At 35.5% G+C, this 15,293-nt stretch overlaps 1 protein-coding gene across 2 annotated transcripts in view; it reads right to left on the reverse strand.

Moving 5' to 3' along the window:
* Nucleotides 1-229: 229 nt before the first annotated feature.
* Nucleotides 230-15,293, reverse strand: part of LOC136032871 (protein phosphatase 1L-like) — a 59,192-nt gene continuing 44,128 nt past the window's right edge. For both annotated transcript variants that reach the window (XM_065713289.1, XM_065713297.1), the window contains exons 5-7: nt 14,893-15,087; nt 4,208-4,344; nt 230-728 (exon numbers count right to left, since the gene is read on the reverse strand). In XM_065713289.1, the coding sequence (XP_065569361.1) occupies nt 375-728; nt 4,208-4,344; nt 14,893-15,087 (686 nt within the window). In that variant the 3' untranslated portion in view covers nt 230-374. The remainder of the gene's footprint in view (nt 729-4,207; nt 4,345-14,892; nt 15,088-15,293) is intronic.

Below are 15,293 nucleotides of genomic sequence, written 5' to 3' on the forward strand. Positions count from 1 at the left end.
CCTTGACTTGTTAGAACATCTTTCATAATTACTGTTAACAATTGAAGTAAAATAAATCTATACAAGAATATACTCAGACTAGTGTCAACAGCAAGAAAGATTCTTCTTAGACCAGTTCTTGCCATGTAGATCAACTATTGTCATTTGACTTTATACATATTTCGCTTTGCATTGTACACAGTGAATATACCCCTGAAAATACTGAATACTGAAAATGGGCATTCACCAATTAAAAACCAAGAAAATTTATTTCATCCTGCAATTTATTTGCAAAGTAACATCGAATAAAAAAAGATAATCTGTAACAGTTTCAAATATGCGCACGGTCCTGCACTTTCATAACGGTGATTAACTTTTTTTCAATCTTTACTTTATTAGCGAAAATCAACTACAAGTACAGTGACATTATCAAGGGATCCACGGCTGAGACATTGGTGAGCAATACTTTTTGCTCCCTTAAGTGGTTCATCAAGCCTACTATTGATGTATGAAGCGGCTTCCTCGTTGCTGAATGCATCCCAAAGTCCATCCGAAGCTAGCATAATAAATTTTGGCTGATGATCAATCAAGTCGAAAGTCAGAATATCAGGATCTGCAGTGACAAGATTACGATCTTTCAAAGGATAGTCACCTAAAGCTCGAGACGTAGCTAATATGCCAGCAACTCGCCAGACACCGTTGAAAGAGATAAAACCTCCAGCTTCTTTGATCCTCTTATGTTCTTTCAACTATAATGAAAAAATAGATAGTAAAAATAACTATTGCAAAACACCCATGAAAGAAATAAAACATAATTGTCACAAAATATCGATGAAAGAAAGAAAACATTACTAGCGCCAAAGACTGTTGAAAAAATAAAACATAACCATCGTAAAAAAACGTTGAAAGAAATAAAACATAACTATCGCCAAACATCGTTAAATGAAATAAGAAATAACTATAGCAAAATACCATTGAAAGAAATAAAACACAATTATCACAAATTACAGCTGAAAGAAATAAGATATAACTATCGCCAATCCCCGTTGAAAGAAATAAAACATAACTATCGCAAAATACCACTGAACGAAATAAAACATAATTATCGCAGATTATCATTGAAAGAAAAAACATAACTATTGCCAAACACAAGAAATTAAACATAACCATCGCAAAGACAAGTTGGAAACAATAATACATAAGTATAGCAAAATACCATTGAAACAAATAAAAGGTAACTATCGCCATACACCTTTTAAGGAAAAAACATAACCATTGCAAAATACCGTTGATGGAAATAAAACAACATAACTATCGCCAAACACCGTTGAAAGAAATGAAACATGACTATCGCTAAACATCGTTGAAAAAATAATACCTCCAGATTCTTTGATTCTTTTATGTTCTTTCAGCTATAGTGGGGAGAAATAGACGGTAAAATAAGTTCTATCAAAGCCTGTTATGACAAGACTGTACTTATAAAAAAAGGAAGAACAATGAACAAGTATTAAAATTGGCAAGGATCTAGATTAAAAAAGAACTGGCCCGTTAGCCATTTATTGGCGAGGAAACCTTGAAGGGTGATGCGGTGACTACAGTTTTCTTTTATTTATTTATGTTATGCTAACAATATAAAAATGGTAATTGTTAAGTAATACACAATTAGGTTTATTTTATCAACTCTTATTTCATCTAATTTCATGCTTACGGCGCATGTGAGAAATGCTTCTGAAACGCCTAACCAGAATAGTTTTAAACATCTAAACTCGTTCATAAAAGCTTCTGCATTATAACTGTCTTTAAACTGCGTAACGTTTCATGCCATAATTTTCACATTTTTTCAATGATTGAAATAGTCATGGCCTCAAGAAATGCGAAAGATCTTACCAATGATAATAAAGGATCATTAGCCCCATCTAAAGCTACAAAGAGGGCTTTAAGTATGCAAAGGGCAGCAAAAACTCTCCTCTATAGAACTGGACAAGTGGCTTAAAGGGACATCAGTGTCTTCACTAAAAGGATCATTCCGTTAGTTTTAACTTTTTAGGTCGGTCTTTACTATCATTTGTGCAGCTTTTTATTTTGCTTTTTTTTAATAAGCAAAGGACAAATAACACCTTAAAGGCCTGAAATTCAAAGAAGGACTGATATTATTCAAAAGGGAGTAATAATCACCAGGCTTTATCGGCTTCCACACTACGCAGGTAATTTTCTATACCAGGTAGTTTAATAATATTGCATGAAGTATAACCTTTTATCCTAAAACAATTTTTTCACACTAGAATGACATAAAAACTCATAAAATTTGTATAAAAATCATCTAAGATTATTAGTGTGACATAAGCAAACCATTCAAAAATTAAAAACATGAAATATAGATAGACATTCAAGCTCTAGTCAACCGTGAAGTGCTTTCTAGCAATTTGTTTCTATTTTGATTGCAAAAATTATTTATTTCTCATCCAGGAATTCCTTTTTGTTGCTGCTATAATGAACTTTCAAAACGGAAACTAAACTTGCGTAATGTAAAATTCTAAGTGGAGTTCGAGTCTATCGTCCCCAGGAGTATGTTCATTGGACGTTTCAACTGTTCTATACCAGTTGACTACCATATTGTTTTTATCGTATGTCATTGGTGGAAAGGGGAGACGGGGAGAGCTGGTTGTCCTCTAATCTTTTTGGTCACTTAAAAAAAGGCGCTTGAACTTTTAATTTCTGTTAGAACTAGCCTGCTCATGACGCTTTAGGATTATCGGTTCGACTCGATTATCCCTAGGTAAATAATAACAATAAAAAATAAACAAGCATCTGCGACCTTTCCTGTTGCAAGAAAAAACGACAAATTTTCCATCAACGTATATCATTTCCTTAGGTAAAAGCTTGCAACCTCTGCGGTAGCTTTTTGTGGCGAGCTGGATAATCATTGTTTGATTTTAATTCCGATTGCTTCTTTTTTTTGGGAGCGTTTACTTCCATTCTTAAAAATCAGGCAAATGTTCCCAAGCTCGTAAGTTTCGGAGTGTAGCAATAGATTTAGTGATTGTTATACATTTGGAATCAGCACGAAACTCCAATTTTTTGATGTATTAATTATTATCAAATTCCTAATTTTCGGGGTTTTCATTACTATTGAGCCAAGTCACCCCTTGCTTAAAGTTCGTTACGACAAACTGTTTGATTAGGCTATAGGGATTAAAATTTTCCAAGAAAAAATGGTTCAGCTACAAGCCCTTAACGAAATTGCAAACTTTCCTTACGAGTTGATACACAAATATTAAAGGTAGGCCTGCTTGTCCTATTTTCCAAGTGCTAATCAAGATTTCTTGCATACATTGTCAATGGACATGACAAATATCGAAAAGGCATGCATACTAACAAATTTAATATTTTCATATTGGACATCAAGTCATGGCTAATTGTAGAAAAGCCAAGACAAATAGTCCAATTGAGTGAGAGGCAAACCTGGGGTTCAACCCCCTCCCCCTTATTAGGATTGTATAAAAATGATATTAATTCTTTTCTTAATAGATATGTATATCTATTATCCATCCTTGCTTCATTCCTAAGGCGAACCAAGATATTCATAGAGCTAAGATAGTGATAGAACCTATGGTTTTCCAAGTTTTTGGTTAAATGGCAAGTGCACGTTTTGGTTAAATAGCAAGTCACGCCTGCCTAGAGTCTCAGACAGGTTGGCCAAGAATTTAAAATTGACACAGGTTCATTAGATTGCCTGAAATGATAGGTAAACAAGGGACACCTACCTATAGTCTTAGGTAGGTTGAACCAAAATTTAGAATTGACAGAGAACGTTAATTTGCGTGGCGATTAATGCCAGAATCGTCTCTCACGCAATTGGACTATCTGTCTCATTTTTTTCTACAATTAGCCATGACTTGATGCCCACAACTATTAAAACTATTCCATACAAGTTGAAGTATTGGCTTCTTAGCATTTTTTTTTTTGTCAATTGCTTTTTTTATTTAACGTAAACGTAAAGCTATTTAATTAAACGTAAAGCTACTTAATTTCAAATAATTCTTTTAGTTTAATTAAATTGACTTGGTTAGAACATTTTAAACTATTATCCTATTTAAACTGAAATTATTCAAATAATGATTTCTTTGGACCGACTTTGGGGGTGCAAAGGGTACAAGAGAAGATAAATCAAAAATGGACGAAAAACAGAAATAGTTCAGCTAAAAGGGTCAAATATATTAACACTTACTTGTTGTGGTTTGTGATCAAAGGACAAAGGAATAACTTTGCCTTTTAAATCACACATAATGCCTCTGGAGTCTCCCACGTTTGCCACCACCAGCTTTCTATGTCGCCGGTCATGGAGTGCGAAAAGAAGTGTTGTTCCTGTAAGAGATTACTTTGCAAGTCAATTAAAAAGCAATTTTCAATCTTTTCAATCTTTGGGTTTTCTTTGCAGGATATAATAAGAGTACACTATTGAATAGCCTGTTACGATAAACAAGAATGGTTGATAGGTGAGATACATTAAGACGAATATATTAAAAAGATATTAGAGGGATATAACCCCCTTTGATAAAATTTTGACGCATTTTTGAACATTTTTTGGGTTTCTCTGTGAAAAGGCAGTAAAAGACTTACAAAGCTCTCCGTATATTGTGTATGTAAAGCATAATTATAAAAAAAACTAGGCATAGAAATATCTGATTTAAACTAAAAAAAAACAAAAAATCAGGATTCATTATAAATACTGAAAAAAAGTCATAACAAAGTGTGTGTGTGTGTGTGTGTGTGTGTGTGTGTGTGTGTGTGTGTGTGTGTGTGAGACTCGTGTAAATAAATCAAGGGGAACTAGATTTTTACATGATCCTCCCAGCATAGAAAATATCAAACAGTTCATGGTAAAAAACGGTAAGTACACCTACACAATTACCCTCCAACCCTCCTCCATAATAGCATATTATTGTGCAATACCGATACATGACTCTCATGATTTTATCGTGCATCAAGGGATTCGACTTTGATATATCAAACTTTAAAGTATATATTCGTATCAACCGCTCGCATGAACTACTTAACTCTTTGGAAAAAAAAGTTTTTACCACGCAGTAAAACTAGAAAGTTTAATATAAGGTTTTTCAATAAAAATGACTGGCCATATTAGAACATTTAATTGATAGCAACTTAGCTCTATTTGGGGCAAAACTGTACTTCTGTGGAACAAAATAGAAGTAAACACCACTTTGCTGAGTCACAATCTTTTTGGCTACTTAAAAATGGCGCAAAAACGTTCAGTTCCAATTGAAATCATCCGTTTTCCGTTTCTATATGAATCTTAAACAGAGCACTAGAAAGCCTTAACACCAATCCGATGAGCCTCCTCCAAAGTTTCTACAATGCCCCTTTCTGTATATACTTTATATACCCATAGGGTATACCTTATAACCCTTGGCCAGAAGGGTTTGGGGGTTGTAATTCTGAAACATATAATTTCCGGAGCTTCCAGTTATGTTGAACAAATTGTCATTGCCTATCTTAAAACATTGATTGGATGTGTTTAGGAAAATAGCTAGTGTAGGAGGAGGGTTAGTTGCCCTCCAAGCACTTTGGACTATTAAAAAAGACACTAGCCCTTTCAATTTCTACGACAGTTTCTTCTGCGAAGTTTCTACGACAACAAATAGCCATCTCAAAATTTTTGGAAAATATTAGGGGCAAGAGGGGGGGGTTCACCCTCGCATCACTCTAATTAGCCCCTTCTCAAGTCCACATGATCATCCTTACTGTATTAACTTTATATGCCCCCAGGGTATTACTTACAACTCTTGTCCCGAGGGCTATGGGGGGCTGTCATCCCCAAAGACACAATTTCCGGACTTTTCAACCACGTTGATGGCTCTCTCAAAATTTTTAATGGATGTGTTTTGGGAAATGGTGGGAGTGGAAAGGATGTTAGCATTCCATTCATTTTTAACTATTCAAAAGAGAGGAAGGTTCCCATTTCCAATCAAATGAGTCTTTTTTAAAGTTTCTACATCAACTCCTTCGATACAAAGAGCCCTGGTCTGAAAGAAGAAAAATTATACATTGTGCCAATATCTCTCTTTACTTAGGCAGCACTATTGTCCTGTTTGTGATAAGAGAGCTCGAATCGCAAACAGCCCATTAGATAGTATAGTAAGTACAATTCAAAGCAAGTGTTCTCACACATTTGCTCTGATAGAAGAGGTTATGGAGGACAGCAATTACACAATTTTTCGTGATGAGACCGAACCGTGAATAATTGTAACATCTCTTTATACCATTCTTCAGTAAATTCAGCTAAATGATCAATAATCAACCACGAGTTTGGTTTAATAATATTAAACACATCAAATCCCCGTATGAAATGCCACTTTATAGAAACAATAGATATTTCTTCCGTTTTTCTAAAAACATTTCATCACAATTTGAATTATTTTTGTTGAAAGTTTTGTTTTGTCAGACATTGATGATCCACAAAACAATAATCTGAATGTAGTTTTAAATTGATACATACTCCTTTCGATGTCAAAACACAACTGACCGAGCCTAACCTCAAACTGTTCATAAATGCTCAAAGAATAAAATACACGGTTTCTTTAATACATAAATAAATACACTAAAAATAAAAAAAAAAACATATTTACATAAGCACTTGAAGAAAAGGCACATCAATATACTTACAGCCATTTGAAAAGGAACACTGACCTGCATATCCGCCATCACAGTGACCGATGCGTGCGGTCAGGTGGGTGTGATCAGAAGACAATCAATCCAGCTGAGGAGCCGGGGGGACGGTCATTTATTATGAAAAATAATAGTATAATATTAAGTACTTTTTAAAACAACGATTTCGCTTTGAACCAAAAATGAATATAAATAAATGAAAACATATAAAAACGCTACATACAAAATCACACACTGCTGAGCTGGAAACTGACTATAAGGAAAGATATAAGGGGGCCCTTCTTCCACCTACTATTGATCATTCACCAGACTGAGATGCTGTTTCTATTCTACACATATGTCTTAATCTAAAATAAGATAATGACTGTGTGGCAACCCCTTCACACTGTCCGCGGACGCACAGACAATATCTGATATGGCCGACATGGGATTTTTTTCGACTCAAACTGTATAGTTTCTAAAATCTAAAGAGAAAATGGTCGTTACAATTGTTCTAGGAACTGAATTATATTATACACAGCTCCTATAAACACTCATATCGAATTATTCCCCTTACATAGTGTGATGGTACTCCCTTGCAGCCTTTTCATATCCTTATTGGAACTGAGGATATAAACTGAGGACACCCTCGGAACTGCAAGCACACTTTTGATATCAAGTTTCTCCCCGTCTCGGATTTTAAAAATAACAACTTATTTGGGGCTTGGCGCTTCACCAGGTCAAGGTAAATAGACTCGTCCCAGTTGGTGTAGTCCTTTCAAGAGCTAATGTGCACACAATTTTCCAAATCGCCTAATAAAATATTTGCTTCAAATTTTGACAATAATGAATCTGTATCCGAATAAAAACTAGAACTTTTTTTTTCTCTCCCAGCCATTAAAGCTTACATACATTGTAATAAAATTCCAACATGGGAAATTTTTAAAATGGTGCTGCCAGTAACAGTGTTGTTATTTAAAATTATGCTTCTTTTTTCCTATGCAAGAGGACCATGTTGGAGTCTATGATGGTGAACAATGTGGAAATCGGATTCTGCAATGATTTGGGCTCACTCCTTTCGGTCGGTCACAGCGTCAAAACGTCACCTATTATGCACACTCTCACACATTGTACCGAAGGTTTAATTAAAAATAAATTAAAAATTTAATTTTTTTACCTTCGTTTTACTTCAGATCGTTTACTGAGAAATGTGTCAATAAACTTATTCATGTATGGCTTCTGATCAAATTGAAGGTCTTCATAAGTCCTTGTAACCTTTAAACTGTTGACCAGCATCCACCGCAAGAAAACATGATGTACAATAATACTCCGTTTTGGATGAAGGTCGGTAATAAGCTTTTGTTTTGATGGAGCCAAGTGCAAACCCCTATCTCTACCAAAGATGAATTATAGGGACTCAATGATTCCCTAGCCAACAACCTGTTTATGCACGGAAAAACAATGCCCTTTACAAAGCCGTGAAGTTGCACTGGTATTTCACCATCAATTTCAAAAAGTGTTCCTTCTGGTCTATCCTTCACAACAGTGTTAATATCATTGTAATTTAGAGCACAAAATATATATCCAGTCATTTGTTATTCAGATATGGCAAACAAAAGTGAGACGTTTCCGACGGATAAAGGAAGTTCATACCCAAGAACACCGCATTCAACTTTTCACCGGTGCTTTGTCCAATTGGGTCAGATTTCAGGATACGGTCTCCATGAAAAACCCGATCTCGCCGCATGGAATTCTCTATAAATGCCGATCTACGTCATTGATCAGATCTATTTCTTCTTCGCTGATTTTAAGAATTAAATCCAACACCTCATGAGGAGTTGAACAATAATACCCCAAATCTAATCCAAATTCCTCGTAAATTTTGTCCGTGTTTTTAGAGACAATATCCAACAACATCAATGCATCACTTACCATGGACATTTTACAGTAATCAGCCCCATTTCTTGACCTTCCCTTGGCCCAAACTTTTTCTTAGTAAATTCATAGTTGGCAGTGGTACATTGACGTTCCTGAAGTGAATAATAAAACGCTTTGATGGACGATAAGTTTTCCTCACGTAGCCTCAAGGTGGAGTTGTCGTACTTATATGAGTATGTGCTCTTAAACTTTAATAAACAGTAAATTTCGACATCTGGAAAGTGCTGTTTGAGAAGGTGAAACTATTATAATTGTCAAATTTTTGTTCTTGAATGAGCTGACTTTAGGATTCGGGGAAGAAAGTGTAAGAATATAAAAAAGGATTTTATTTAAGTACATATTACCATCTTTAATAATTTTCCATTTGTATTCCAAGAGTAACTTCTCAGATGATTTTGGTATGATGCTATAAGAAAAAACCCATGTATCCATGTGCTATCTACTACTTCACCTTTCTGCAAATGTACCAGCGCTGGTAATATGAATTTCAAATTCTAGTCGGAATTTCGCAGATAAACTGGTAGAAAGTATTGTTGCCTAATATTTAAATTACAAGAGTTATGTGTCGCCTCCGAAAGTTACTCTCTCTCAATAAAATGAGATTGCTTAAGTGATCATATTCATGGACTGCCATATCCTCACCACCTTCAACGAATTTTTCCTGTTAACCTAACACGTATCATTATTTTTAATTGCCAACTCGTCTTCTTATGATAGAATCTGTGATAATTTATGTTGTGCAGTTCTGAAATGGACTTCTTAGCTGTTTCAGTAAATGCAACCATAGCTGTGCCTACAAAATCTTCTCCACCCAATGTCTAAAATACCTACACTATTTGCATGATATTAATCGAGTCTCTTTGCTCGAGGGCCTAAGAGACTGCAATGGCCTTATGCTATTTAACACGATTCGGGTTTGTTGGATCGCCCACGCCCATGAGTTTTTCCTCAATGTCTAACTACACTTTGTCGCTCAACAAGAGCAAATTTTGAAGGTTCTTGAAACTCAAGATTGTATTGTGCCCCGAAGCCGTCTCCACTCACTGATATCCATGATGGCTGCAGTGCCTGAAGTGATGTTTTGGTTGCAATTTGGTATGGAATCCTGCAAGACACATTGGACAACAATGTCGTGAAGCGTAACCTTTCCCTTGACTTAAAATCTGACTAATATTAGTAATTGGATAGAAATTTCCTATTGTATCATGTTCACTGGCAGGGTCGTAAATAAGCCAAACCCAGTGTTTTACTGATTCGATGGATGGAGCCCTTACTGACGATTAAGCCCCCTTTTTATTGTTAAGCTCCTCCTCTTCATACCCTGTACCGCACTGTGACACTGATACCCTAATCTTTAAATACTCATTTGTCGTCTCTTAAATGTATATCCTCTTAAGTGTTACAGGATATTGCCCCTTTAAATATTTAAAATTTACTTTAGGAAACTATGGCCTCCCCACCCTCATTAACTGCTACATCGTGCAAATGCACCTAAGTGCCATCCACTGTCCTGCAACAAGGGTTTGTGGCCTGCAACAAGGACTGAACTCTTGAAGCACCCTGCCGTATCAAAAGAAAACCGTTGTACAATTCAACTTTTCCAAATCTGCATAAGTATTTTGCAACCCTCTTCCCCCTACCGCGTCTTAAAAAAATTCCTTTTAAGTTTTCTGACATTTAAATATACATTTTCTATAAATAAAGCCATTGCCCTGCCCCTATTTTATTATGACTTTCTACCCTACTAAAAATATCTCCCACCCAATCCAAAAATATGCTCTCAAAATTCCGTAAGTTCGAGTGAAGTGTCTGCGTCTCTGTATGCAGGTAATGTGAATACAAATCAGCTACCTTTTCATTATTTTTTGGGGCGAGGAAGGCTTTCACAATGTCTCACCCTTCCAACTCCCTAATCTGTTTTTCAAGAACTCCCCGAATCTTCCTGACAGAAATGTGCTATGTCCACCAGATCCGTATGAATGCTATCACTTTTAAGAATATTGAAGGGATCTCCAAACTCATACCTAAAAAGACTATATTGCGCAAAGTGGTATCAGCTAGATACAATTCAGGTAAAATAGAGGGTGAGCTGGCACTACTTTTTTCTTGTTCCCCCATATCCCAGGGAGGGGTGGGTACCTGACCATCTAAAACCCTTTTACCTGGAAAATGGCACTTGATTTCCAACATTGTCTAAAAATTATTCATCAAGGCCAAAATCCCCCATGAAAGTGTCTAAATCAAAATCGGGGGAAAGAATATTAATAGGGCACACCCCTTTCACTAGAATCCCCCTCACTTTCACTTTCAACTGGTGGTGTACATGAATTGAGACTGAATTACGCTTTTAATGTCGGTTTGCGAGCCTAAAAATATAATAAGCAATAATTAGGTCATTGAAAAACTTTTGAATCCATACTGGGAAGGAATTAGGCTGAACAGAGAATGAATTTTGCTTAAGAGTGAGCTAGTAGAGCTAGAAGGACTTCACTACGTCCTACAGATGTGGTGACCAATCATTAGTCCTTAAAATGACCCTCCAGATGTATTGAGACCACACTACTTGTTAAGAATTCAATATCAAAAATTACCTCATAAGCTGATGTTTCGCACTCATAGACCGCACACTACGAGCTATAAAGGTAAGATCAGAAATTACGACATAAATGCTGTTAGATTGTGCCCTCTTTACTTTTCAGCTATTTTAATGTTATAAAGAGTTAAAAAATACGAAAAGGGTTTTGGTGTCTATTTTCAGAGCTCCAAAGATGTCCTCCAACAGATCTTTGATCCATTCCAGTTCTTCATAAATGAATACCTGGAAAAGATTAAAATCGGTGAAAAGAATATTAATCTAAGGTTCCTCGAAACCTTCAGAACTGACGGGAGAGGGCACGTTGCTGACCTGAAAAGAATAATAGTCTTAGGACACTCAAATACCCTTCTTAGAGGGAACAGTAGAACGCTTTTTAATACTAGAATGCAGAATCTTAAAAACACCTTAATTTAAAAAAAAACTCCTAAAAACATGATGAAAAGTCTCTTTCTTGTAAGACCGAGGGAGATCTCAAGAGTCTTGAACAGGGGTGCCCTTTATTAACCTAAAGGCATGCATTACTTATTAAAGATGGGGGATAGCATCAATTTTATTAATAGTTCACAGAAAATTTAGTTTTAGCAAAAAGCCTTTCAAAGAATGAATAGAATGGATTAGTTTTAGGATTTGGCACTACCATTACACCCCCCCCCCCTTTTCAGAGGTGGCGAACAATATCTCCCCTACATACTAGTTATTTTTTCCATTGGTAGAGTCAAAGTGAATCTACATTAGTTGGAAAAAAAGAAAAGTCCCTTAGCCCTAATACATATCAATGAATTTACACGTACATTAAGAGCGACAGCTTGCATGCAGAGGGCCGAAAGGGGTGCATTAAGGCCTTGCGTGGGGAGTTTGGAAGTTTCGGGACAAAGAAGCTCACAAGGCTCAGGTCTTGAGGACCTGTCGACTTCACCTTCTTGCATGCAGAGTACAAATGGGCAAGTATTCTTGTCTTGGTGGTTGGAAGTTGAAACCCCATCATCACATACCCTTGTCTTCTTTTGGGGAAGGCATTTGTCCGAATTTTCCTTGAAAATAAATTAAATTTTAGTTTCTTATGCAGTGAAAAACTACATCTTATTTTCAACAAACCACTTAAATTTAATTTGCCCCTATCGCTCTCGGACCCCTTAAAAATTAATGCTAGAAAACCATTGCTTTTACGTCCGGCGACGACAAACAAATATTTTCCACAAACAAGTTTAAAAAAAAAGAAAGTAGAGAAATCAGCTAATCAAAAGTAGACTCAATAATCTACTTAAGTATTTTTTATTCCTCAATTGAATTCTTGGTTTTATTTTTGCCATAATATAGTAAAAGAAAACACTTGAGCTATAAAAATTGTATGCAAGTACACTTGAAAAAACCTGGTACCTACTTAATTTCCCCTGTGTTTATCATTGTCAGAAACCCTTCCTTTCATACTTAAATTGGCAACTTGATATGCATGTATTTCAGTTTAGAAGCAGTCCTCACAAAAGCTTTTTCGAAGCGAAGGTTTTACAAAAATTTCCAATATTCACCGTCTTCAATTCTATTCTAGGATAAGAACTTCAAATCCAGATCACAATTGAGAATAAAGAGTTTAGTTTGGATTCAAATACATTGATTTACAGTTTTTCTTAAGGAGCGATAAAATAAGCCAGGTACGTGCTTCAAAATACTACCCCAGGACTAGTCTGTAGGCCCCTCCCTATTCCCTTAGCCTAATCCACTTTTTCACGATAGTGACTTGATTTTTATGAGGAATGTTTATAATAGAGCACTCGAAAGGAAAAAGCTCATCATACAGTAAGTAAACTTCAGCGTTATAGCTGACCCCTATCAGGGGAAGAGGGGGTGGGCTTTCAAATAAATTGATGTTATTGTCAAAAATGACTGATTTGATTCAATGCCTAGATAAACTACATTTTGCATACCTATGTAAGAGCATTTAACTCTAAAATCAAGGAATATGTTTAACCACAACTCACCAATTTGCGATTAAAATGTAATATCAAAGTTTTCAAATTTGCTAGCTACCAAGAACTGTTTCACGCAGTTATCAGAAGAGCATCTTTTTAGCAAAAAATAAGCCTTTACAAGATAAAAAGCAGTCATTTAGGGTTTAACCCAGCGTACCTGTTTATACCTTTTTTAGAAACCTGCTAGGATATGCTTTGATTAGTGTGATAGTACATTGAAATTGATAACGAGTGATAAAAGTGCGTATTTTGCGAGAAAATTAGGTTATTCTATCATTGTGAGAATCATGCAATATCAGGGGGAGGCTTATTTTTAGGTGTTTACCTAATATAAAGAACTATATTGGGTTAAATTTGGGTAAGTACACCTTATTGTTGGGAGGAGAGCAAAGAAAGAGAGGCTTACCAACATATAAGCAGAAGACCAATCCTTTTTCATAGGTCTATATGAATCCAACTCTTAAAATTATGTGACTCGTTCAAGATCTTACGTAAGACTAATGAAACTTCCGTTCTAATACCAGTTTTTATAGCCCCTGGAGAAAATGGAAAATTTCTTGGTTACCGTTAGAATAAACGTGGATGACGGTTTTTCCTAACAATAGTGGGATATTAATGAGGCTTTGTTCATAGGAGAATTAATAATCTCTCTAACTCTTCTGGCCATAGAAAATGGTGAAAATCTCTTGCTTACTTCACAAGAAATGGCGGATAATCATGAAAATATTGGGATGACGTAAGGACCATGCATTTACTTGAGGGAGGGCCCTTGCAGGCTTTTGAAAGGAAATCTAGATTTGGTGGGGGCTATCGATTTTTCATAATATCAACCAAGGATGTCATGAAGCAAACAAGCTCTGAAGGTTGTTTTAAGACTCGCCATTAGGTAAAACACAAGGACATCACGAAGTAAACAAGCCTTGTAAAGAATCACTATTAGGTGAAACCCAAATTCTTTGACGTAAGAACCAAAGAAAGCCTCATTTGGCGGGCCCTCGTTGGTGTTTTAAAAGAAAAAATTAGGTAACGATCTTGGAAATCCTGATTGGGTGGGGTCTCGTAGGTATTTTAAGAAGTGGTTAAGTAAAAATCTTAAAAATCCTGTTTTGATGGGTCCCTGACGGTTTTAGCAAAGAAACTGTTAGGTAAATAGAAAACCATGACATAAAAGACACCTGCATATTTTAGAAAACCAATTCCTATGACTTAACATGCACCTGTACCTTGCCCTGAGGGTTATCACCGTTCATCTTAAATCATTAAGGGAAGAAAAAAGTAGTGGCTATGGGTCTTTTCAAAACAGGAGTCCCCTCACTACTAAGAACTTTATGAACCTTAAGAAACTGAAAAGAACGTAAAAAAATAAACAATAACCATTAACTAAGCTGTCTCGATTAAATCAACTCTTAATTCAAGAAAAATTCTAAGAAGACTCAAATTTAAAAAAAGCAAAGTATCGTCTTAAAACCTATGATTAATAGGAATAGAGTTTTATAATTTTAGGACACTAGCGTTGTTCAGCTTAACCAAACCTGATTTTGCGTATTAAGTACTTATAGTACCTTTGCTCAGAACCAATATTTCTGAATGATCCTGTCATATGAAGTTTGTTTTACCCAAATTTTCCCGTTTAAAAGATGATGTGGTGTTTTCCAGATCACCCAGTTCGTAGAACATACTAAGTTATTAAGAGAAATTTTTTTTTATCTTTTCCACATTACTTTCTCAATAAAATCGAAGGCTTACCCGCAATGTTATTTGACTTCTTAGCTACTTCTAATAGTGCCAAATCGAGTGCCATTATTTCGTCTTGTATAATTTGGGCTAAAGACACTTGACTTCCACTTATATACCTCTTAAGACCACAGGATTTTTCCAAGAGCTCTGGATCCCATTCATCTTTTTTATCCAAAGGTGACTTATTCAATTTATTTACCTGACCTAGACACAAAAAAGTTAAAGAAGTATTGTATTGTAAGGAAAGTAATAGTGTCTGAACCAAAGCTATAAGCCTAATCATATTTTTTAAAAGACTGAACCTAAATTCAAATACAGATAGCTGTAGTGATATTCTTAGCAAAAAAATATGCCTGCCTTTAAAATAAGCCGCAAGATAATTGATATCCTAATAAAACCAAAATTAATGT

This window comes from Artemia franciscana, chromosome 1 (assembly GCF_032884065.1).
Source record: "Artemia franciscana chromosome 1, ASM3288406v1, whole genome shotgun sequence".
Classification (NCBI taxonomy): Eukaryota; Metazoa; Arthropoda; class Branchiopoda; order Anostraca; family Artemiidae; genus Artemia; species Artemia franciscana.